The sequence below is a fragment of the Pan troglodytes genome, chromosome 13, assembly GCF_028858775.2.
Source record: "Pan troglodytes isolate AG18354 chromosome 13, NHGRI_mPanTro3-v2.0_pri, whole genome shotgun sequence".
Lineage (NCBI taxonomy): Eukaryota > Metazoa > Chordata > Mammalia > Primates > Hominidae > Pan > Pan troglodytes.
Window position 1 is genome coordinate 107,822,041 of NC_072411.2, and position 25,526 is coordinate 107,847,566.

At 45.6% G+C, this 25,526-nt stretch overlaps 1 protein-coding gene across 9 annotated transcripts in view; it reads left to right on the top strand.

The window, feature by feature from the left end:
* PARD3B (par-3 family cell polarity regulator beta) overlaps positions 1 to 23,721 on the top strand; it is a 1,071,110-nt gene extending 1,047,389 nt beyond the window's left edge. For all 9 annotated transcript variants that reach the window (XM_009444083.4, XM_009444085.4, XM_054680131.2 and 6 more), the window contains one exon: positions 19,010 to 23,721. In XM_009444083.4, the coding sequence (XP_009442358.4) occupies positions 19,010 to 19,367 (358 nt within the window). In that variant the 3' untranslated portion in view covers positions 19,368 to 23,721. The remainder of the gene's footprint in view (positions 1 to 19,009) is intronic.
* Positions 23,722 to 25,526: the final 1,805 nt, after the last annotated feature.

The following is a 25,526-nucleotide window of genomic DNA, read 5'->3' on the forward strand; positions in this document are numbered from 1 at the left end:
CTTACCAATTAGGTTATCAGTATTTAAATTTCATAGCACTACATCTAAAAAGTCTAATGTTCACACAGTTCCCAAAAGACTGAATTCACCTGTCTCCAGAAGTTGTATTATCATGCCAGTGGTCTCACTGCCTGATGAGTATAGAAGCCAATAACATGGCACCAACATTTGAGAAAAGGAAGTCTTTATTGCAAGACCAGACAGCAAGGAAAAAGGAGTTGGGCTCAAATCTGCGTCCCCAGTTTGCTGTCTGGGGCAAGTTTTGAGGTGTCAGAGGGCAAGGGAAAAGATTTAGGAATGTTGGTTTTGTAGAGTCTCATTGGAGAGCTTCAATTTCGACCATTTACATTAAGGTATGTTGAGGCAGATTTTAGCCCTGGATTTTCCAGGCCAACAGACTCTTCACTTCTGAAAGAGTTTCTGCATTCAGGTTCCAGTCATGTATGAATCTTCTTGGTTCTGTGGGGAGGAATCGTTGGTTCTGGGTGTTGTTAGAGGTCAAAGCTTTCTCTCTTGCACATGCCTGGGCTACCCGACTTACAGTTTTGGCTCTATTTTACCTACATGGTAACTTTATTCTGTTATCAACAGAGTAGACCCAGTTTGGGCTGGTCCTATGGTTACAGTATTACCATGCTTTCATCTGAGAGTGTGATGTCCTCAAAATTTCTTCAAAGTTGGTAAGCAACTGGCTATAGAATTCAGCTGTCCTTCAGAGTCACATGCACTGATGCTACAGTTCTGCACTGTTGACCTGCCCTTCTCTGAAGCTGAACCACAACTTTTCCTGCCTGTCTTTGAATCCTAATATACTATTACTATTGGAATGGTCCATTGGAAAAGGGATTTGAGCCTAAATCAAGACTGCAGCATGAAAGTGGACAGCCATGAATAGCTAAGAGAATATTTGCTAGAACCCGATGTATGACTGGAGCAGGGGTGAGAGAGAAGTCTAGATTTCTAGTGGGCTAACTGCATGAATCATGACATTCTCCAGAGACCGTTGGAGGAGCAGCAGGTTTAGGGAGAGGTGATTGGTTTAATTTTGTACTCATAAGGTTGAGGTGCCTAGGGAACCTCCAAGTAGAGCTTTCCCACAGGTAATCCACATCACCCCCATGTTCCTAATCCTACTGAATAAAAATCACACTCTTTGTTGTTGGTGGTGTTGTTGTTAACTCAGTTGGTTTTCTTTTCTCAGGTTTAGTCTTTTAAGTTCTAGGATACATGTGCAGGACGTGCAAGTTTGTAACACAGGTAAACGTGTGCTATGGTGGGTTGCTGTGCCTATCAACCCATCACCTCGGTATTAACCCCTGCATGCATTAGCTGTTTATCCTGATGCTGCCCCTCCCACTGCCACCCCGACAAGCCCCAGTGTGTGTTGTTTCCCTCTCTGTATCCATGTGTTCTCATTGTTCAGTTCTTACCTGTAAGTGAGAATATACGGTGTTTGGTTTTCTGTTCCTGCATCAGTTTGCCGAGGCTAATGGCTTCCAGCTCCATCCACGTCCCTGCAAAGGACATGATCTCATTCCTTTTTATGGCTGCATAGTATTCCATGGTGTATATGTACCACATTTTCTTTATCCAGTCTGTCATTGATGGGCATTTGAGTTGATTCCATGTCTTTGCAATTGTGAATAGTGCTGCAGTGAACATACACGTGCATATATCTTCATGATAGAATGATTTATATTCCTTTGGGTATATACCCAATAATGAGATTGCTGGGTCAAATGGTATTTCTGGTTGTGGGTCTTTGAGGAATTGCCACTGTCTTCTACAATGGTTAAACTAATTTAGATTGCCAACAACAGTGTGAAAACATTGCTTTTTCTCCACAGCCTCGCTGGCATCTGTTGTTTCTTGACTTTTTAATAATCGCCATTCTGACTGGCGTAAGATGGTATCTCATTGTGGTTTTGATTTGTATTTCTCTAACAATCAATGACGTTGGCCTTTTTTCTCATATGTTTATTGACCACATAAATGTCTTGTTTTGAGAAGTGTCTGTTCATGTCCTTTCCCCACTTTTTAATGGGATTTTTTTTCCTGTAAATTTATTTAAGTTCCTTATAGATTCTGGATATTAGACCTTTGTCAGATGAATAGACTGCAAAATTTTTCTCCCATTCTGTAGGCTGTCTGCTCATTCTGATGATAGTTTCTTTTGCTGTGGAGAAGCTCTTTAGTTTAATTAGATCCCATTTGCCAATTTTTGCTTTTGTGGCAATTGCTTTTGATGTTTTCATCATGAAATCTTTGCCTGTGCCTATGTCCTGAGTGGTGTTGCCTAGATTTTCTTCTAGGGTTTTTATAGTTTTGGGTTTTACATTTAGGTCTTTAATCCATCTTGAGTTAATTTTTATGTAAGGTATAAGGAAGGGGTCCAGTTTAAATTTTCTGCATATGGCTAGCCAGTTTTCCCAGCACATTTATTAAATAGGTTTCTAGTAGGCTAATTGCATGAATCCTCTAGATGGGGTCTTCTAGATATAGAATCATGTCATCTGCAAACAGAGACAGTCTGACTTCCTTTCTCCTATTTAAATACCCTTTATTTCTTTCTCTTGCCTCATTGCCCTGGCCAGAACATCCAGTACTGTGTTGAATAGGAGTGGTGAGAGAGGGCATCCTTGTCTTGTGCCAGTTTTCAAGGGGAATGCTTCCAGCTTTTCCCCATTCAGTATGATATTGGCTGTGGGTTTGTCATATATGGCTTTTATTATTTTGAGGTATGTTCCATTAATACTTAGTTTATTGAGAGTTTTGAACATGAAAGAATGTTGAATTTTATCAAAGGCCTTTTCTGCATCTATTGAGATAATCATGTGATTTTTGTCTTCAGTTCTATTTGTGTGATGAATTACATTTATTGATTTGCATATGTTGAACCAGCCTTACATCCCCGGGATAAAGCTGACTTGATGGTGGTGCATAAGCTTTTTGATGTGTCGCTGGATTTGGTTTGCCAGTATTTTAATGAGGATTTTTGCATTGACGTTCATCAGGGATATTGGCCTGAAGTTTCCTCTTTTTGTTGCATCTCTGGCAGGTTTTGATATTAGGATGATGCTAGCCTCATAAAATTAGTTAGGGAGAAGTCCCTTCTTTTCAATTGTTTGGAGTAGTTTTAGAAAAAATGGTATCAGCTCCTCTTTGTACCTGTGGTAGAATTCAGCTATAAATCCATTTGGTCCTGGGCCTTTTTTGGTTGGTAGGCTATTTATTACTGCCTCAATTTCAGAGCCCATTGGTCTATTCAGGGATTCACCTTCCTGATTCAGTCTTGGGAGGGTTATGTGTCCAGGAATTTATCCATTTCTTCTAAATTTTCTAGTTTATTTGCATAGAGCTGTTTATAGCATCCTGATGGTTGTTTGTATTTCTGTGGGGTCAGTGGTGTTATCCCCTTTATCATTTTATATTGTTTCTATTTGAGTCTTCTTTTCTTCTTTATTAGTCTAGCTAGTGGTCTATCTATTTTAATAATTTTTTCAATAAACCAGCTTTTGGATTCATTGATTTTTTTGAAAGGTTTTTCATGTCTCTATTTCCTTCAGTTCTGGTCAGATCTTCATTATTTCTTGCCTTCTTCTAGCTTTGGGCTTGTTTGCTCTTAGTTCTCCAGTTCTTTTAATTGTGATGTTAGGGTGTCAATTTGAGATCTTTCTAGCTTTTTGGTGTGGGCATTCAGTGCTATAAATTTCCCTCTTAACACTGCTTTATCTGCATCCCAGAAATTCTGCTGTGTTATCTCTTTGTTCTCATAGGTTTCAAAGAACTTCTTGATTTCTGCCTTAATTTCATTATTTACGCAGGAGTTATTCAGGAGCAGGTTGTTCAATTTCCATGCAGTTGTGTGGTTTTGAATGAGTTTCTTAATCTTGAGTTCTAAGTTGGTTGTGCTGTGGTCTCTGTTATGATTTCAATTATTTTGCATTTGCTGAGGCATGTCTTACTTCCAGTTATGTGATCAATTTTAGAGTAAGTGCCATGTGTCACCAAAAAGAATGTATATTCTGTTGTTTTGGGGTGGAGAGTTCTGTAGATATCTATCAGATACACTTGATCCAGATCCAAGTTTGAGTCCTGAATATCCTTGTTAATTTTCTGTCTCCATGATCTGTCTAATATTGACAATGGGTTGTTAAAGTCTCCTACTATTATCATGTGGGAGTCCAAGTCTCTTTGTAGGTCTCTAAGAACCTGTTTTATGAATCTGGGTGCTCCTGTATTGGGTGCATATATATTTAAGATAGTTAGCTCTTCTTGTTGAATCGATCCCTTTACCATTATGTAATACTCTTCTTTGTCTTTTTTATCTTTCTTGGCTTAAAGTCTGTTTTGTCAGAAACCAGAATTGCAACCCCTGCTTTTTTCTGCTTTCTATTTGCCTGGTAAATTTTCCTCCATCCCTTTATTTTGAGCCTGTGTGTGTCCTTGTGCATGAGATGGGTCTTTTGAATACAGAATACAATGGGTCTTGACTCTATGCTGCTTGCCATTCTGTGTCTTTTAATTGGGGCATTTAGCCCATTTTCAGTTAAGGTTAATATTGTTATGTGTGAATTTGATCCTATCATCATGATGCTAGCTGGTTATTTTGCAGACCTGTTGATGCAGTTGCTTCATAGTGTCATTGGTCTGTGTATTTCAGTGTGCTTTTGCAGTGGCTGGTACCAGTTTTTCCTTTCCATATTTAGTGCTTCCTTCAGGAGCTCTTGCAAGGCAGGCTTGCTGGTGGCAAATTCCCTCAGCATTTGCTTGTCTGGAAAGGATTTTATTTCTCCTTTGCTTATGAAGCTTAGTTTAGCTGGATATGATATCCTGGGTTGGAAATTCTTTTCTTTTAGAATATTGAATATTGGCCCCCAGTCTCCTCTGGCTTGTAGGGTGTATTAGTCCATTTTCACACTGCTGTTAAAGACATACCCAAGACTGGGCAATTTACAAAAGAAAGAAGTTTAATGGACTTACAGTTCCATGTGGCTAGGGAAGCCTCACAATCGTGGTGGGAGGCAAGGAGGAGCAAATCATGTCTTACATAGATGGCAGCAGGCAAAGAGAGAGAGCTTATGCGGAAACTCCCATTATTAAAACCATCATATCTGATGAGGCTTATTCACTATCATGAGAACAGCATGGGAAAGACTTGCCCCTATTATTCAATTACCTCCTACTGGGTCCCTCGCACAACACTTGGGAATTCAAGATGAGATTTGGGTGGGGACACAGCCAAACCATATCATAGGGTTTCTGCTGACAAGTCTGCTCTTAGTCTGAGAGGCGTTCTTTTGTAGGTGACCTGGCCCTTCTCTCTGGCTGCTCTTAACATTTTTCCCTTCATTTCGACTTTGGAGAATCTGATGATTATGTGTCTTGGGGTTGATCTTCTCAGGGAGTATCTTACTGGTGTTCTCTGGATTTCCTGAATTTAAGTGTTGTCCTGTCTTGTTAGGTTGGGGAAGTTCTCCTGGATCATGTCCTGAAGTATGTTTTCCAACTTGGTTCTGTTTTCGCTGTCTCTTTCAGGTACCCTAATTAGTCGTAGGTTCAGTCTTTTCACATAATCCCATAGTTCTCAGGGTATTTGTTCATTCCTTTTCATTCTGTTTTCTCTAATATTGTCTGCCTGTCTTATTTCAGCAAGATAGTCTTCAAGCTCTGAAATTCCTTCCTCCTCTTGGTCAATTGAGCTATTGATACTTGTGGTTGCACTGTGAAGTTCTTGTGTTGTGTTTTTCAGCTCCATTGGGCATTTTTGTTCGTCTCTAAACTGGTTATTCTGGTTAACAGCTCTTGGGATTTTTTATCATGGTTCTTAGCTTCTTTGCATTGGGTTAGAACATGCTTCTTTAGCTCAGTGAAGTTTGTTATTACCCACCTTCTGAAGCCTACTTCTATCAATTCATCCATCCCAGCCTCTGCCCAGTTCTGTGCTCTTGCTGGAGAGGTGTTACAGTCGTTTGGAGGAAAAGAGGCACTCTGGCTTTTTAAGTTTTCAGTGTCTTTTTGTTGTTGTTGTTGATTCTCATCTTCATGAGTTTATCTAGCTTCGATCTTTGAGGCTGCTGGCCTTTGGATGGGGTTTTTGTGGGGTTTTTTGTGGTAGTGGTGGTGGTGCTATTGTTGTTGCTTCCTTTTAGTTGTGTGTGTGCGTTTTGTTTTGTTGTTTTTTGTTTGTTTGTTTGTTTTAACAGTCAGGCCCCTCTTCTATAGGGGTCCTCTCCAGACCCTATTCACCTGGGTTTCTCCTGCACCTGGAAGTATCACCAGTGGAGGCTACCGAATAGCAAAGATGGCTGCCTGCTCCCTCCTGTAGGATCTCTGTCCCAGAGGGGCATCGACCTGATGCCAGCAGGAATGCTCCTGTATAAGGTGTTTGGGAACCTCTCTTGGAGGGTCTCACCCAGTCAGGAGGCACGGGAACTGGGACCTGCTTAATGAAGTGCTCTGGCTGCCCCTTGGCGAAGGGAGTGTGCTGCACTGGGAGGAATCCCACTTGTCCAGACTGCCCGGATTCCTCAGAGCCAGCAGCAGGAAGACTACGTCTGCTGATCCATGGAGATCACAGCCGTCCCTCCTCTCAGGAGCTCAGTCCCAGCGAGATCAGAGTTCTGTCCCTAAAATCCTGGCTGGAGTTGCTTAAATTCCTGCAGGGAAGACCCAGTTGGTGAGGAGGGATGGATCAGGGTCCAGCCTAAAGAGGCAGTCTGGCCACGATCCGCCACAGCTGCTGTGCTGCACTGTGGGGAATTCCTCCTGGGTCCAAACCATCTAGTCTCCCTGGCACCAGCAGGGGAAAAATGGCAGACTGGAGCCACAGTGATGACAGCCACCCCTCCCCACAGGAACTCAGTAGTCTTAAGCAGTCTGCAGCCAAGTGGCCACCAAGAATCTACACAGCTCTGTTCTTGGGACCCAGGGCTCTGATGGCATGGGCTCACGAGTGGGATCTCCTGATCCATGGGTTACACGGAACCATGGGAAAAGCATGGTTTCCCAGATGAAGTAGCACAGTCACTCACTGCCTCCCTTGGCTGGAGGTGGGAGCTTCCCTTGCCCCATGTGGCTCCCAGGTGGGCTGTCACACCACCCTGCTTTTCCTTGCTCTCCATGGGTCATGCCACCCACCTAGTCAGTCCCAACGAAAGAACCTGGATGCCTCAGTAGCTGGTGCAGAATTCACTTGCCATTTTTTTCTTCTCAGTGGGAGCCTCCGACCACAGCTGTTTCTAGTTGGCCATCTTGGCCCCTCCCCACCAAAATCACACTCTTTAATCCTTCCTATGCTGCCCCTGGTATTTAAGACCCTTCATGATCAGGCTCCAGATACCCTCTCTAGACCAACCTTCTGCTTCTTACTTGCCTGCTCTTGACAAGCCAGCATCAGAGGAATGTCTCTGTTTCCAGAACACTTTCCAAGGCTGTTAGCTCTGTATCTTTCCTCCTGTTGTTTATCTCTTCAGATGCTCAGGATAACTGACTTATATTTATATTCCAGGTTATTTGCAGAGCAGTTAACACGTCTTACAAACCCCCATAGCCACAGGGATTCCTTAAAGCTGGGTGCCAGCTCCACCTGCATCAGAATCACCTGGGCCCTTGAGAGAAATGTAGGCTCCCAGACCCCTTTCAGACCTTTTCCTGGGGTTGCAACCCCAGAATCTGTGTTATTTAATAAAGACTCAATTGATTCTTAGTGATGCCAATGTTCAAGGTACTAGACCTGGAACACAGGGTCTTCCAAACGGAACTGCACAAGTATCTGTTTTGATTTTCATAAAGGGCACCAGGAAACTTTGCTTTCCTTAAGAAAGGCACCTCAAGGTCTCTGAATGAAACTTCCCACATGGAATGTTGTTTGTGCTCTTTCTGCAAGCACCATCAGCAGTTTCAGCTTCTTGGGCCGCTAACAGCCAAAGTACCCATTGGAGAAAAAAAAAAGAAGTCTCTTTTTAGTGCATTAGATCCTGTTTTTTAGAAATGTGTTTCCAAATATAAACCAATTTCTTTCACCTGGTGCCAGCAGGCACCATGTGAGCAGATGAGAAGCAAGTGAGGTCAGAGACTGCACGGTCTAACTTAGTGGTCAGGCATGCAGCCTCTGGGTCTGTCTGTCTGCCTGGGCTTGAACTGGGCTCTGCCACTACCAATGTGACTTTGATCACATTATTTAACCTCTCTGCTTCTGGGTTTCCTCATCTGAAAGCCAGGGATAATAATAATGCCTACCTGGTAACATTGTTATGAGGAATAAATCCATCAAATGGAGGAAACATTTAGGATGGAAACTAACTTGCTGTAGGCACTTGGGAACATGCTGCTGTGCTCAGCAGGCTTACAAATCTTTGCAATTCTAAACCCAATGTTTGAAGCTGGTTACTGAGCCCATCAAGTGGAGTGGCACTCTTCCCTGCACTTACATTTCTGCTTCTGAATTTCAGAGTAAGACAATTGCCGTGGCAGGATTCTCCTGTGTCTTAATGAAATCATGACATGGAGGCCCTCTCCCCCTACACCCATACACACACACACACACACACACACACACACACACACAGAGGCATGAAGATGGAAGTGTTTAAGTCTCCTTCATTATACTCCTTGCCCTTGGTGAAGAGGGATTCTAATAATCTAATGATCATAGGTAGTTTACATCAAAATCTTCCTATTGCACAGGCTTTAGAAATTAATGGGAGGGGAAAGGGGTCAGGTAAAGATGTGGCTGTGATGCATAAATATCTACTGCAAAAATTGCATGTGCTACTCTAACATATATATGTAATCTAAAATAGTTAGGGAAAAGCAGACTTCAGGAACAGTATATTTTGCCCCTCGAGTGTTCTGTCTCCAGGTAGCACCTTGGGCAGGAAACTGTGTAGTGGTTTTTCCTAAGGGGCAGGAGGAAATCAGGACCTTACACTGTTGAACCTGTTAGCCCCCAAAGTCTGACCTTGGAATTGAACCATTGTCTGCTACATGATTATCAGATGAAATCCACAGTGTTTAGATACTGAAATTCTAGGACCACAGTTACAATAGAAAGAGAGAGAAATGATTTAAGGGGCCTGTCAAGTTAGGATGATTTGTTCCTTTGGTTGCCATTCTCTTTAAACAAAGCCTGTTCTGTGGATAAACAGACCATGGGGTAATGATATGCAGGTATCGCTCAAATGGATTGCATGACTGTTTTTTGTGGCCGCGCAGGATAGCTTCTGCCTTCCCCAAGATTTCCCTCTCTATGTTGTTCTCAGTCATCTTTTCTAATTGTTCTCAGCACCCACTTTAAAAACCTCTCGGAGATAGAACTTCATAACTGCTCCCTCTCCCGTCTCCCGTCTCCCTCTCCCGTCTCCCTCTCCCTCTCCCGTCTCCCGTCTCCCTCTCCCGTCTCCCTCTCCCGTCTCCCTCTCCCGTCTCCCTCTCCCGTCTCCCTCTCCCGTCTCCCGTCTCCCGTCTCCCGTCTCCCTCTCCCGTCTCCCTCTCCCTCTCCTTTCCACGGTCTCCCTCTCATGCCGGGCCAAAGGTGGACTGTACTGCTGCCATCTCGGCTCGCTGCAGCCTCCCTGCCTGATTCTCCTGCCTCAGCCTGCCGAGTGCCTGCGATTGCAGGCGCGTGCCGCCACGCCTGACTGGTTTTCGTGTTTTTTTGTTGGGGACGGGGTTTCGCTGTGTTGGCCGGACTAGTCTCCAGCTCCTAGCCGCGAGTGATCCACCAGCCTCGGCCTCCCGAGGTGCCGGGATTGCAGACGGAGTCTCATTCACTCAGTGCTCAATGGTGCCCAGGCTGGAGTGCAGTGGCGTGATCTCGGCTCGCTACGGCCTCCACCTCCCAGCCGCCTGCCTTGGCCCCCCAAAGTGCGGAGATTGCAGCCTCTGCCCGGCCGCCACCCCGTCTGGGAAGTGAGGAGCGTCTCTGCCTGGCTGCCCATCGTCTGGGATGTGAGGAGCCCCTCTGCCTGGCTGCCCAGTCTGGAAAGTGAGAAGCGTCTCTGCCCGGCCGCCATCCCACCTGGGAAGTGAGGAGCGCCTCGTCCCGGCCGCCATCCCATCTAGGAAGTGAGGAGCGTCTCTGCCCGGCCGCCCATCATCTGAGATGTGGGGAGCGCCTCTGCCCCGCCGCCCCGTCTGGGATGTGAGGAGCGCCTCGGCCCGGCCGGGACCCCGTCTGGGAGGTGAGGAGCGTCTCTGCCCGGCCGCCCCGTCTGAGAAGTGAGGAGACCCTCTGCCTGGCAACCGCCTCGTCTGAGAAGTGAGGAGCCCCTCCGCCTGGCTGCCACCCCGTCTGGGAAGTGAGGAGCGTCTCCGCCCGGCAGCCACCCTGTCCGGGAGGGAGGTGGGGGTCAGCCCCCCGCCCAGCCAGCCACCCCGTCCGGGAGGGAGGTGGGGGGCTCAGCCCCCCGCCCGGCCAGCCGCCCCGTCCGGGAGGTGAGGGGCGCCTCTGCCCGGCCGCCCCTACTGGGAAGTGAGGAGCCCCTCTGCCCGGCCAGGAGCCCCTCTGCCCAGCCAGCCACCCCATCTGGGAGGGAGGTGGGGGGGTCAGCCCCCCACCCGGCCAGCCGTCCTGTCCGGGAGGGAGGTGGGGGAGTCAGCCCCTCTGCCCAGCCAGCCGCCCCGTCCGGGAGGGAGGTGGGGGGGTCAGCCCCCCGCCCAGCCAGCCGTCCCGTCCGGGAGGGAGGTGGGGGGGTCAGCCCCCCGCCCGGCCAGCCGCCCCGTCCGGGAGGTGAGGGGCGCCTCTGCCCGGCCACCCCTACTGAGAAGTGAGGAGCCCCTCTGCCCGGCCAGCCGCCCCGTCTGGGAGGGAGGTGGGGGGCTCAGCCCCCCGCCCGGCCAGCCGCTCCGTCCGGGAGGGAGGTGGGGGGGGTCAGCGCCCCCTCCCGGCCAGCCATCCCGTCTGGGAGGGAGGTGGGGGGGTCAGCCCCCCGCCCAGCCAGCCGCCCCGTCCGGCAGGGAGATGGGGGGGTCAGCCCCCCGCCTGGCCAGCCACCCGGTCCGGGAGCTGAGGGGCACCTCTGCCCGGCCGCCCCTACTGGGAAGTGAGGAGCCCCTCTGCCCAGCCAGGAGCCCCTCTGCCCAGCCAGCCTCCCCATCCGGGAGGGAGGTGGGGGGGTCAGCCCCCCACCCAGCCAGCCGTCCCGTCCGGGAGGGAGGTGGGGGGATCAGCCCCCCACCCAGCCAGCCGTCCCGTCCGGGAAGGAGGTGGGGGGATCAGCCCCCTGCCCGGCCAGCCGCCCCGTCCGGGAGGGAGGTGGGGGGGGTCAGCCCCCCCGCCTGGCCAGCCGCCCCGTCCGGGAGGGAGGTGGGGGGCTCAGCCCCCCACCCAGCCAGCCGCCCCGTCCGGGAGGTGAGGGGCGCCTCTGCCCGGCCGCCCCTACTGGGAAGTGAGGAGCCCCTCTGCCCGGCCAGCCGCCCCGTCCGGGAGGGAGGTGGGGGGGTCAGCCCCACGCCCAGCCAGCCGCCCCGTCCGGGAGGGAGGTGGGGGGGTCAGCCGCCCACCCGGCCAGCCGCCCCGTCCGGGAGGGAGATGGGGGGGTCAGCCCCCCGCCTGGCCAGCCACCCGGTCCGGGAGCTGAGGGGCGCCTCTGCCCGGCCGCCCCTACTGGGAAGTGAGGAGCCCCTCTGCCCGGCCACCACCCCGTCTGGGAGGTGTACCCAACAGCTCATTGAGAATGGGCCATGATGACGATGGCGGTTTTCTGGAGTAGAAAGGGGGGCAAGGTGGGGAAAAGATTGAGAAATCAGATGGTTGCCGTGTCTGTGTAGAAAGAAGTAGACATGGGAGACTTTTCATTTTGTTCTGTACTAAGAAAACTTCTTCTGCCTTGGGATCCTGTTGATCTATGACCTTACCCCCAACCCTGTGCTCTCTGAAACATGTGCTGTGTCCACTCAGGGTTAAATGGATTAAGGGCGGTGCAAGATGTGCTTTGTTAAACAGATGCTTGAAGGCAGCATGCTCATTAAGAGTCATCACCACTCCCTAATCTCAAGTACCCAGGGACACAAACACTCTGCCTAAGAAAACCAGAGACCTTTGTTCACTTGTTTATCTGCTGACCTTCCCTCCACTAGTGTCCTATGACCCTGCCAAATCCCCCTCTGTGAGAAACACCCAAGAATGATCAATAAAAATAAAATTAAATTAAAAAAAAAAAAAAAAACCTCTCATCCCCTCATAAAGGAAATTATTTTAGCAGGACCATTTTTAGGACCGTCTGATAGGATGAAACACTCTTAGGGACCATTTTACAGATAATGTCTGCTGAACTGTCATACAGAATCCAAAACTCATTGCACATGCAGTTTGTTAATAACTCAATTCTTGTATTTGTGGTCATTGTTTAAAAAAAAAAAGAAGGAATTAAATATGAGTAACCAAAATTATACTTGTTTAAACTGTTTGAGAAATGTCTTTGAGCACTCAGTCACTATCCTTTCTCCTTCATTTTCTGTACAAACATTTCCTTGGTGTGTATGAGGGCCACAAGCCTCTGCTGCTGCACACTCCACCCATTCCAGTTCTTTGGAAAGAACAAGACCCCCCTCTTCTCATAACACAATGGGAAATGTGAGTGATGAAAGCGGATTTTTTTCCATAATCATTTCTATAATGTAGGCCATCAAATGATCATTATATTTTATGATTCCGTAAAACCTGCCGAAATCAAAGCTACATAATATACATTGCAGAGGGCTCTGCTAATCCTTGCCAACCACATTTGTGCCTGGACCGAGGAGGAAGGTCTGGTAACTGGAAACCTGACACTAAAGGAATTCTAAACACAGACTAAAAGCATCTCTGTGCACATAGCATGGGCAACTCAAGTATATTAGTTTGCGCTGATTTTTTTAAAGCTTTGCAGTATTTGTAGAAGAACCAGAGAAGAAAGCACCGACCCCAGCTCAGCCACTAAATAATCTATGTGTGGCATGCTCAAGAATAGCATGGCTCTGCCAGATGTCGACTTTCTGCCAACGGGTACAGGCACCTCTCTTAGACAGCTCACAGGAGTTTTACATCATGTTACTTCCTGCCGTTCAAACCCCAAATTTGGTCACAGTCAATTATTACCAAAAAAGGAAACCCATAAAGGCTACTTTGGAAGTTAAAAAATTAGCTTTGTTTTGGCTGCTAATCACACACATAGTATTTTATAGAAATTAAGAACAAGATTCTGCCCTTTGGAAGGTTTTCTGTAAGTGAAAAACCCAATGCATATGCCTAGGTTCACACCTCTGCTCATAAATTCTTCATGGTTTTTATACTTTCTGCTGCATATCTTATTTCTTCACATACTAAACTCACCCCCTTTCAAAACAAACTATCTTCTAGTTGCTGATATGTCTCCAACTTAGTTGTTTTTCCCCTCTGTGACTCTTCAACTTCATCTATCCTTCCACATCCTAAAAGGAGCTCATCGGATGAGATACTGTAGGAGTTCTTACACTCTGCCTTGAGACATGTAGAGGAAGTGTGCTCAGTTCTGTATTGCAAGAATCTGTCACTGATATTTGAAGACAGGATTACAAATGATTTCTTTTAATAAATTATAGCAGGCTCAAGTTTTCCCCTTCAATAATGTCACTCCCACTCATTTGAATTCCCTTGTTCTTTCCTGGATGGAAGGAAAGGGTGTTGAGTTACAGCAGGTGGCAGAGAAGTTTGCATAATTCTGGATTCTGCCTCTCCTGGGTATGAGTAGCTTATATGAAAATCATCCATCACATCTGTTCTCAGGGAGAAAAGCTTGGGAGGCACTGGGACAGAGGGAACAGGACACCACCTTGACCTCGGGTTCGTGTTCATCAGCCCTCAAGCCCAGGTACCACACTTGTAACTATGGTCATCACACCTGGGTTTGACATTGTCTCCCTAAGACCCTTTGTTTGAAATCCTGTGTACTGTACTTTGAAATACATAAAGATGTTCATAGATTATTGCATTTATGACAGAGACAAAGAAAATTTATTTGCTGTACCATCATAAAAATAGTAGTTAACTGACCCTTGAATAAATACGCTTAGCCTGTACCTAGTAAGCCCAGTTTCCAGTTAATCTTGAGTCAAGAGAGCTCTCAATTTCCTCAGCACCGGTTAATCATGCTGAGCTCACTGGGAAGTCAGGGAAATTGAATCCCAGTGTAAGATTTATTGAGCACCTATTGTATTTCAAGTACTCTGTAGGGCAACAGAGATAAGACAGTATAATCTTGTTCTTGGCAAACAAGACAAATAAAATAACCTCTACCCTGATAAAGTTTACAGTCAATCTGTGTTGGACCCAATACAACCCTTTATTCAGCCCACCATCCCTCCTACTTCCTTCCTTCTTCAGAATTTAGAAATCAGTCTCACCTCAACCACCATCAATCCCTGGCTCCCAAAGAAAGCCCACTTTCTCCTCTTTTCCCCTACCTTCCTCCAGCCCCTACCCACATTCAACCTTTTATAGTTACTGTACGTGTGTGGGTTTTCTCTTTACTTTAAACTCTCTTGAACAAATTCAACATACATTTGTAGAGCACCTGTGATGTGCAAAGCTCTGTGTTAAGCTCGAAGGGAGATAGTTAGATATGTAAGACTCAGTTCCTTCCTTCAAGATGCTTGTACTCCATGCAGTATACAACCAGCCACAAGGCAGGGTGAAAGACAGATGAGGTGAGAATGACCAGCTGTGGCAGAGACAGAGGAGAGAGATTTTCTTTGCAATTGAGGGTGGTGGTGTAGACACAGGAGGATTCAAAATTGCTCATGCCCCTTCATCTGTTCCAGTAAGTACAGCCACCTCATTCCTAGCAAGAGGTTTGCTATTAATTTTGTCCTTCCAATATTGAGCCCTTTCCCTATACAGAATTGTTTTAGCAAATGTAGGAAGATGTCTTTCATCCTTGCGTAAACTGAAGGTAGTCAGCACCCAGAGCTGGCTATCTGACCAGCTTAGTCTCTGATTTCCAGCCCCCCTTTTGCTTAATGAAAAATACTGACATACTGACATGGCAAAAAGAAGAAATCCTTATGTAAACAAAGTGATGCTTATTGCTTCTTTACATGTAAATAACATATATCTTTGTCGTGTTCAGACTTAATGGTTAACTTTCTTTATTGCATGCATCTATGTGATTGAAAACTGCATGCCTGAGATAGTTCCTATCAGTTTTCCAAGCAAAATCTGAATCCTTCTGGCCTCTGGAAATGAGCCTAATCAGAAATAAAATAAGCAATAATTTCAAAATATAGGTATTTTCATGACAGCCCCCTCTACGAGTTGTAAAGAAAACAAATATGGGCTTGTTTCTCTTTCCTTAAGTAAATATGGTTTCTGAGTAAAATGTTTAAATTGAAAGTTTTTAAAGAAAAACAGTAACATATACAAATAAAACTCAAGAAGTCACATGAAAAATGAAAGGTCTTAAAATACTGATACATTTGTTATGCGGATTCTTGTTTTAATCAGAATCTCCTAAGGAAGCTGCCCCTGGATTCCTCAGGGTTGGCTCAAAGCACACAGCATCCAACACCGTGATGAGCATTGCTGGGGCCCCAGAATGGATTGGTTTTGGGCTTTCCTACAAACACTAAATTTCACACAAATAAAGAGACTATGAAAAGAGAAACTCACGATTAACAAAACTAAAATTTTAGCTGCCTTTTCTTCCTCTAAGTTCTGTAGTTGATGAGGAGGGGCTTATTTTCTCTGTTTCAAAATTCTTCTTGAGACAGAGTCTCTTTCTGTTGCCCAAGATGGAGTGTAGTGGCACGATCTCAGCTCACTGCAACCTCCGCCTACCAGGTTCAAGCAATTCTCCTGCCTTAGCCTCCCGAGTAGCTGGGATTATAGGCATGCACCACCACGCCCAGCTAACTTTTGTAATTTTAGTAGACAGGGTTTCACCAGGCTGGTCTCAAACTCCTGACCTCAAGTAATCCACCCACCTTGGCCTCCTAAAGTGCTGGAATTACAGGCGTGAGCCACCGTCCCTGGCCAAAATTAGTTTTTTTAATAATTTAAAATAATACACACATAATAGTCAGAAGAACTTAGAAGTTGTTCTGACAAAAGTCTGTAGGAAATTCTGTTATGAACAAAATGTTGTTGTAAACAACAGCTACACACCATCCCCCAAAAGAAAGAAAAATTCTTCCAGCACTCTTTGAACCTTAAACAGTGTTTTAGTAGGCCAACTCATTGTTTTTCTTCTCTCTGAAAAATTAAAAATGCTAACTGTTATGATGAGTTCCACAGAAAAAGACAATTTCCATGACTTCATTTCTTGACAAAGAACAGCTACCTCTCTTGCTTTCTGCCACATATAAGCAAACTCCCAGACATAAAACCTCCCCTCAGAGGAAGCAATATGGGACCACAAAAGTATCTTGAGGTCTGCCCTATCTGCCCACGGGAAGCCTCCCCCTCACCGTGAGCTGTGAGCACTGGCTGCCTGGGAGGAGCAAGGTGTGGGAGAAGAGATAGCGACTGTCCCCCCATGTGCTCGCTGACTGTACTGTCACAACCTCTCAGGGTGGCTTCTGCCCTGTCACCACTTGATCTGGATTCTCTCTCCAAACATTTAAAAAAACAAGGCGTGCCTGTCTTTTATAATGCTCTGTTTTAAGAGAGAGAAATCTCCAGGGAGAGAACAGGACCCTAAAAGTCCAAGGCCTGGAATTCTTCCTTTCTCTCTTTCCATTTTAAACAGGAAGCATTCATGCTAAGAGAGTCCGGAGGGAGCGCTGGTTGTATGTTCATTTGAAGGCAAATAATGTTTGTGTGTTGCAAATGTCAGTGATTTATCCTAAGGGCTTAAAATGAGTGCAGAAAAACCACATGTTTCGCTTCATGCAGAGAAATATCTTCAGTGGATTTTGAGAGAAAGTACAGGTTAAGAAAAATTTTTTGAGTGTATCGGATATCTCCAACATGAACCAAAAGGAAATAAAAATGAGCATGGTGAGGTGGAGGAGAGAGACTTAAAGAATTCTTATGATAAAAGATATACCGAAGGCTGGAAGTTTTCTAAATCAAAAATGAAATTCTAAAGAAAGGGAAAGGTGAAATCCAGAGCCTTTATTTCCCTTGGCTAGAGTGACAGATTATCCATTTGTGCTCCATTTGTCATGGGCGATTTAAAATACAGCAAAGCAAACTGCACTGAATAATAGCAGCTGATGCTATAATAACTTGTACACAAACAATTTAATTTTTTATCTGAAAACTCTAACTAAATTACCCCAAGCTCAAGGATCTTTCATTATTATACATAGCCAAATTAAGACAAAAAAGTAGAGAGAATTCTATTGTTCATCCTTATAGATTTGTTCGCAAGCTGCTTTCTACATGCACCGAGCTGGAAGCTTGTCAAATCTTCATTGATTTGAGCAACTCACAGAGCTGTTTTAACATCCAGCTCCACAGATTACAGGGTGATTCTGACCCTCATTGACAGTGCTCGATTAACCACAGACACTGTATTCTCACAGCCCTGTCATTTCTTTCAAGTGTCCTAGCAGTGTGTCTGACATTGGGGAGTTTTCCCTTAATTATTATTGTTGTTGTTTTTCTTTTTTAAAAATTATAAAAGGGGGAGTGGCAAAAAATGGGAAGGATCTGGGGATGGTGGTGGTGGTGAATGTGTGCACAGAAGGTTTATGAGATTTTAAGAGCTGCAAACAGAACTCATCTGTTTAACCCCAGGCTAGATAAAATGCAGTCATCTGCACATTGTTTAGAGGCACACTGCTTCTGTTATGGCAAACGGATCAGAAGATGCTTGTTTTCTTTAGTGAGAGATCCAGACAGGGCCACTTTCTGTTAGTGTCTATTCTTACCCTGGATGTTTCTGTGTGCCTTACCCATTACAAGGTACAACTTACAGCTGGTTTGGCATTTCCCTATTCTGCTACTGGACTGGTGCTACTTCCTGGCTTTGTGGTAGAGTTGATTACTTTATATCAAAGCTTTAGGTGTGGGCTGGGTGCAGTGGCTCACGCCTGTAATCTCAGTACTTTGGGATGCCGAGCCAGGCAGATCACCTAAGGTCAGGAGATTGAGACCAGCCTGGCCAACATAATGAAACCCATCTCTACAAAAAAAATACAAAACTTAGTCAGGTGTAGTGGTGGGCACCTGTAGTTCCATCTACTCGGTAGGCTGAGGTGGGAGAATCGCTTGAACCCAGGAGGCAGAGGTTGCAGTGAGCTGAGATCGCACCATTGCACTCCAGCCTGGGTGACAGAATGAGACTCCCTCTCAAAAAAAAAATTAAAAAAAAAAAAAAGAGCTCTAGGTGCTCTGGCTTGGGACTTTTTCTAAGGACTGTAGAGCATTTAGGGAGGGGAGGGACATATGAATCCACACCAAGATGTAACAGCAGCCAACCAGAGTTAGACCAAGATGACAGCCCGTTTAAAAGAGCACCTCACAGATTTAGAAAAGCGAGTGCAGTCCATGGAAACTTTATGACTCCAAATAACCTGAACATTTCTATCACCATGCCTAGGACAGTCTTCAGCCCAGCCTGTCCTGGATATGGTGGTAGAAAAGGGGAGGGAACTAATGACCCCATCCTTAAGAGAGGCAAACTCACTGCCTTGTTTAGGAAACTAGTTTGGTCACTATAATAAAGGCCAACAGAAAAGGGTATAAACCAGATAGAAGTGTATTTTCCTCTCATGCACCAACGTGAATGGAAGCAATCCTGATTGACATGGTGGCTCCATGGCAACGGGGACCCAGGCTCTCACCTTCTTGTTGCTCTGCCTCCCATAGCACGTGGTTTTCACCTTGTGGCCTAAGATGGTTTTTCTGCTGGCCAACAGGAAGGAGAGAAGGGAAGAAGTTCCCTTCTCTTCTTTTTAAGGGCACGTATCACTTCTGCTCCCATCCCATTGGCCAGACCTATGCGGTGGCCACACCAAACTGCACAGGAGGCTGAGGAACATGTTCTCCAGCCGGACGGCCAGCTTAGGAGCTGCTAACATGTGTCTCTTCTTCTCTTTCCAGGGGAGGACCCGCAGATCCTGTAGACTATCTGCCAGCAGCACCTCGGGGGCTCTACAAGGAAAGGGAGCTTCCCTATTATCCAGGGGCTCATCCTATGCACCCTCCCAAAGGGAGCTATCCCCGCCCCACAGAGCTCAGGGTGGCAGATCTCCGGTATCCTCAGCACTACCCACCCCCGCCAGCTCCCCAGCACAAAGGACCCTTTCGACAAGACGTTCCGCCTTCCCCTCCCCAGCACCAAAGAATGCCAGCCTATCAGGAAACAGGCAGACCAGGGCCCCGTGGGGGCAGCCCAGACCAGTACCCTTACCGAACCCAGGATTCCCGGCAGAAGAACCCCATGACTGCAGCCGTATAGCTGAGTGCCACCAAGGCCAGCCCGGTCCAGAAAGGAAGGTGTCTACTCTACCTTTGCCCTTTCTAAACCTGAAGACCTCCTTGGTGTTAGGAATTCTCCATGTTACTAATAAGCTTTTTCTCACTGACATTGTAACGCGTGACTGCTAATCAGAGAGAAAAACAAGGGGAAGGGAATTGGGGAGAAAAAAAATCAGAAGGAAGACGAAAGATGGGGCTATAAAAACAAAACTACCTGATAGTTGAAACGCTTTCAGAGTTGTTCAAATCAGTGAGAGTGGCAACGGAACACACAAACAACTAATTATGGAGCTCTACTCTGGGGATCCTCTCTGGCTAGATAACCTGTGCTGATGTGCAGACACGTGGACACCCCCCTCTGAGACTGGCGATCCAGAGGCAGTCTCTGCCAGGCAGCATTACCCGCTCCGAGGTGGAGCCTCAGCCCCCTTCTTAGAGCTGTTAAGTCTAAGGTGTGGCAGAGCAGACAGAGACAGAGGCATCTGAAGTGAGTATAGGTTTTTTGACTAAGAAAAAAAACAACAGCAAACATGACTAGTGATCTTGAAATATTTTGTACCGAGAGAAAGACTGCATTTATTTGTAGAATTTATCAGGTTTCTGATACCACTCATTGGATGTAAACATTTCATGTTTCCTCACTTTTGATATGAAAGTCGGTAAAATGCAGTATTAGTCCCGGGAGGATGTGCACAGCTGGTCAGAGCTTCCAGAAGGAATATCTTCCGAGGACCAAGGTGATCAGGTTAAGAGGGTTCAACATCCCACGGCCCTCACCTTCCTCCCTCCCACATTCCAGGCATGGAGATATCTGGTTTCAGAGTCAGCCCCAAATCTCCTGCCTATAATTACTTTAACTGGGGTCTCTAAGGTTCCCACTTGAGGGCTAAAATGTAGTTGGGAAAGAGGGCCTACTGGGGAGGTCTCACAGGAGGCAGTGCCCTGGGAAATGCCAAGTCCAGACTCAGTGCCAAGCAGTAACCATCTGCACTTGGGGACAGCGAGGAGCTGACCGTGGCCTCTGATGACCAGCAGGTATTAGATGGAAGTAAATGAGAGAGAGAGAGAGAGAGAGAGAGTATGTGTGTGTGTGTGTGTATGTGTGTGTTCGAACACATATGATTGCCAGTATGGAGAATGAAAGATTAATAATGCTTTCTGGAGAGTTTGATGCAAAAGTGGGGGAAACGGAGAAAAGGCGCTAAGACTAAATCCACCTGCATTTGCTATATTTCATTAGCTAAAGTCAGGTCAGGGCAGGGCCAAGGCCTCCAATTGGAAAAGGACAGTGTTATGGCTTTAAAAAGCTGAAACCCCACCCTCTAAGTAGATCGCAATGTTTTCTGAGCTTTGCAGTAATTTTCTATGGAAACTAAAACCTCTAAAACATACAAGCTGGCCCAAATGAGAACACAAGCAAAAGATGTGGAAGACAGCAAAACCTGAGCATTGGTTTGAACCGGGCAGTGACACTTGAAATGCTTTAAGCCTTTTCACATTCCTTCTTTATTCCCTCCAAAAAAAAAGTCTTGAGTTCAATTTAGGTCTATTTTGGCTGAGATTAGCATACCTCTGACTCACAGGATTTAATAAATTATAGTATTATTGAATACATAGGACAGCGCTCTACCCCAGCTTACTCTTATCTTTTTAATTTGAAATAGTATTCTGCTACCAAGAAGGATGCAACTGCTAGTTTTAGATGTAAATAGTGTTATTTACTGGACTTTGTGATATTATTTTCTTAACTACACTTTACTATGGCCCTGTTGAAAACAGACTATCAAGTCTTTTGTCTCTGTTCTGTCATCTCTCTTAAGCCAGGCACCTTTAGAGTGTTTGCAATTTGTTCGAAGTGGTTGAGGATCTCAGGCCCTGCTCACCTGAGGTGGAGTGCAGGGGAGCTACCGGTTTCCCTGCTGACCTGCTGAATGCTACCTTCCCCTCGAGTTGAATACACCTTAAGGAAAATGATAACACGAGGGACGTGTAACTTGTTTTGAAGCATTAAAAACCAGCAGCTCTTCACTATGTTCCATATTTTAACCAAACTACTGTAGACTACTAAACATAGCCAAGCCAGAACATTCCTTCTGGATTAAGCCTAGGCCACTTGAGGGGCAGCCAGGGGTGATGGTGTCAGGTGAGAATCCTGTGTCTTGAAGGAGTGGCCTTTACAGGAAGAGTGCCCATGTTTTCACCTGCAGCGTTGCCACCAGAGTGTGCAATACCTCCTGCACACAGGCTCAGGGTAAACTGCTCCAAAGCTGGGTTTTGTGTTGCATACAAAGTCAATAAAATAGTTGCTAATCCTGAGTGGCAGCCAGTGATGTGAAGGTGCTATTAAAGTGAACAAAAACTAGATTGCAACAGTTTTCTTTCCTTGCTTGAAGTGTAACACACGCTCCATTTGATCCTGCCTGAAAGAAGCTAACATTATATTTGTGACAGACAGAGGCTCCATCAAGCCAAGCAACAATTAACAGCTCAAATGTAAGATTTATAAATGCCCGTGTACTCACCCTTCAATTGTTACCACCCAGAGGTTACAGGACTCTTTCCCAGCATTTAGGGGAACAGGCTTTTAGAGTATTTAGAAGACCAGGCTATAATCAGTAATGTGCCTGGGAGCAGGAAATAGCTCCCAATTTATTTATGGCCTTGGGAAAACTCAATCCGGTGTCTCCTTGTAGCTCAGAACACTAATAGCCCCCCTGGAAGAGAGTGGCACATTGAGCTCCAAACCCAATCAACATACATCCACTTGGCTGCAGATCTGACTGCTGGGTCATGAAGGCCGTGAAATGATGTTTGCCCTCGAGTCACTAGATATTTTAAGAAGCCCTATTTTTCTCCCTTTTTGCAGGAGTAGAGAGATGAAAGAGGACAGACCATTGAAAACTTTTAGATGCAGGAGAATTGAGACTTCCACAAGGCAGAGAACCACAGCCTCCCCAGAATCCATTATGCCATCGGGTTGTGGCACTCTCACCCTTGCCATAATACCGTTTCCTAACAATATCAAATCGGTGGATGAAATACAAGCTCAGAAACAGGAACATTTTCCTAAATCATAACCTAATAGCAAACAAAAATTGAAAAAACAATTATTCTGAAGCTCATTATTCTTAGATCTGTAGATATATATGTGTTGACTCCCACAGGATGGCACCAAGTAAAGATCTTAAGAGCATGGTAGGGGTTCTGAGACCGACTGTCACCCGTGGATCCTGATGGGGAAGAACAGAGGCTTCACTGTAGCTATAGTTTTCCACCAAGTCAATCAAATTAAAACATGACTCATTGTCCCCTCCAAAGATTCATAAAATTCTTGAACTAAAGTGATCTTCTGAAGAAAAACCACCTAACAACGTTAGGAGGCTCATAAAGCTCATTTCTCTTTTCCCTGGTATGCACAAATATCAAGCCTATAAAAAAGTAATTATTTCCCCAAACCTGTAACCACTGCATTCGTTTTCTTTGGAGGAACATTGTAGCATTTCAGGAGGGTCGAGAGATCTAAAGAGTTTGGTCTGAATGTGTGTCTGTACAATTCCCTTTGGCATTAAACTCTGAAACCTACAATCAATGGCCTTCAAATTGGTGTTAAATTGGGAGAACACCCTACTGCTTTCTGAGTCTACGAGCAACAGAAAGACTGGTCTTAGTGCAATTAGGCAGGAGGGATTTGGACTCAGAAACAGCCACAGAAGTATTTCTCAGCACTCCCAGTTCCTGCCGACTTAGCTGGAAACGATGCCACAGCGAGACCAGAAAGAGGAGTCGCCTTAAGGTATCCCTAACAAAGTCACCTTTCTGATAAAAAGGAGGGAAAAAAAAGTTAGATATCTAAAATAAGCCTAGAATCTCACACACAGCTGTGACTTCTAAGTGAAACTCTTTTCTCCCTCATGTCCTTAAATAGTCACAGAATCACACACAGCCTGACTTTTAAAGACAAGCTTGGCTACAGGAAATGAACCAACCCCAAAGACTCTTCTAGCTTGTCTCCTGACTGGGCTCCTTCAGAAAGTGTTCTCCTGTTCCATCTGCAGGGCTGCTTACTACTGGAACCTAAAACAAAACCTGTTGTTTGTACCATCACTTTTTCTGGTGTTTCCTGTGCTTTTGTGATTCCAAGTCTGTTCATAAGTTCTGAAGATAAATTACGTGAAATCATATTTTGGCATATGGGGGTGGAGGATGAATTCTTTACAGACTTTTTAAGATGATCCATTTGTACCACAGAAAACATTTTGGAAGTTGTTATATATGAGTATATAAATTTTTCTTCTCGTATTTTACATTAAAATAAAGCTTTATTCAGTCATTAAGACGTCAGAGTCTTGGATTGCTTTAGGATGGGGTTGTCCAATCTTTTGGCTTCCCTGGGCCACCTTGGAAGAATGTTCTTGGGCCACACATAAAATACACTAACACCAATGACAGCTGATGAGCTTAAAAAAAAAAAAAAGCTGCAAAAAATCCCTCAATGTTTTAAGAAAGTTTATGAATTTGTTTTGGGTAACATTCAAAGCCAACCTGGGCTGTGGGTTGGACAGGCTTGTTTCAGGATCAGATCTGATGAATCAACAGCTGGGTCTAGGCCTGCTCACCCTGGAATAGCAACATTCAGTAGTTGAATAGCAACGTTCCAAACAGCAAGAGGGCAAAGAACAAAAGGAACAAGAGCATCAGTCACACGCTGGGCCCCCCAAGAAACAGATGCTGAGATGGAGATTCTCAAGCCATTGTGTACTGAGGTGTGCACTTGGGTTTCAATACCTTAAAAAGGGAGGGAAACAGGCCTGGGCAGAGGGAGAAGCTGAGCCGTAGTGCACTCCCAGCTTAGGCCTCAGCCACCCCACAATGGGAGCAACAATGGCTCTTCAGAGCTGTCCCTAGTTGGGACAAGGGAGCTGAGCCTTTATGCCACCATTGATTGGTAAATACAGGTTACCTCTGGAAAGAAAGATCTAGCTAGGGTTCGGCAGTTTTCTTCAGTTGAGGCAAACCCAAAGAAAGCCAACAGCTGGGGCCCATCTTTGGATGGTATTCAAAACAGCTGGAAAAGAGCTCCTTCTTAATGCGGCATCTGAGCAGCCTGTCACAGCATTCACGACAACATCTAAAACTGGCAACCACTTTCTGGTGCTAGAATCACTCATCTCTAGAAAGTTCTCCTTGAGACCATCCCTGTCAACCCCCAGCTCCTTTATTCCCTTGGCCTAGTCTCAGACCTCCCCATACTCCTGGTAAGCCCATCCACAGCCAAGGTTTCGGCCACCGCCTCTCTACTGACTGCTCCAGCTCAGCTCTGTGCCCTGAGCTCATGCACTTCTGCTTTTCCACTACCCATTCCCATTTGGATGTCCTGCAAAGCCTTTAATCATAACATGCCCACACTGAAAACAAGCTTTCTCCAAAGAAACCTCCTCCTCACAATTCTGTCCTGGCCAAAATGTGAACCAAGTTCACAGCTAAAAACTGGAAACTTGGAAATTATCCTGGATTTCCCATTTAAAATTCTGCCCCTTCCTCCTACACATTCCCATATAATGAGATGGAAGGCCAACATTGTGTCCTGCAATTCCATCAAATATGTTTATGTTTCCTGATACCGTGACATGCCTGGGCTCAGCCTCATCACTTCTCACCCAGCCCCTTCAATAGCCTTCGATGTGATCGCCCCCCACCTCAGGCCTTGTTCCCTTCAATCCACCTCTGTGCTATACAGCCCTGCTCCTTGCTTCTGGAAATAAAGTTATATGGGGACACATACACACCCATTCATTTACATGACGCTCTAGAGCTCTTTCACAACAGCATCGATCCCTGCTCTATATTGCTGCCTAGGAATTTTTCTGAAGTAGAGATCTGATGATATTACTCTTCTAGAGGCAGCATGTCTTCTTGAAAAAAAATGTTGGCTTTGAAAACAGGTAGGCATCGATTTAAAACAAAGTTCAACTACTGATTGGTTGCATAACCTTGAATAAAATACTTATTTATCCGTCTAGCATCATTAGTGAAGCAGAACTGCTATTCACCTTATAGGGTTGTTTTCAGAATTAAGTCACATGACAGACAGCAGGCCCTCAAATAACCTCATTTCACTCAATGTTGTATCATTATAACA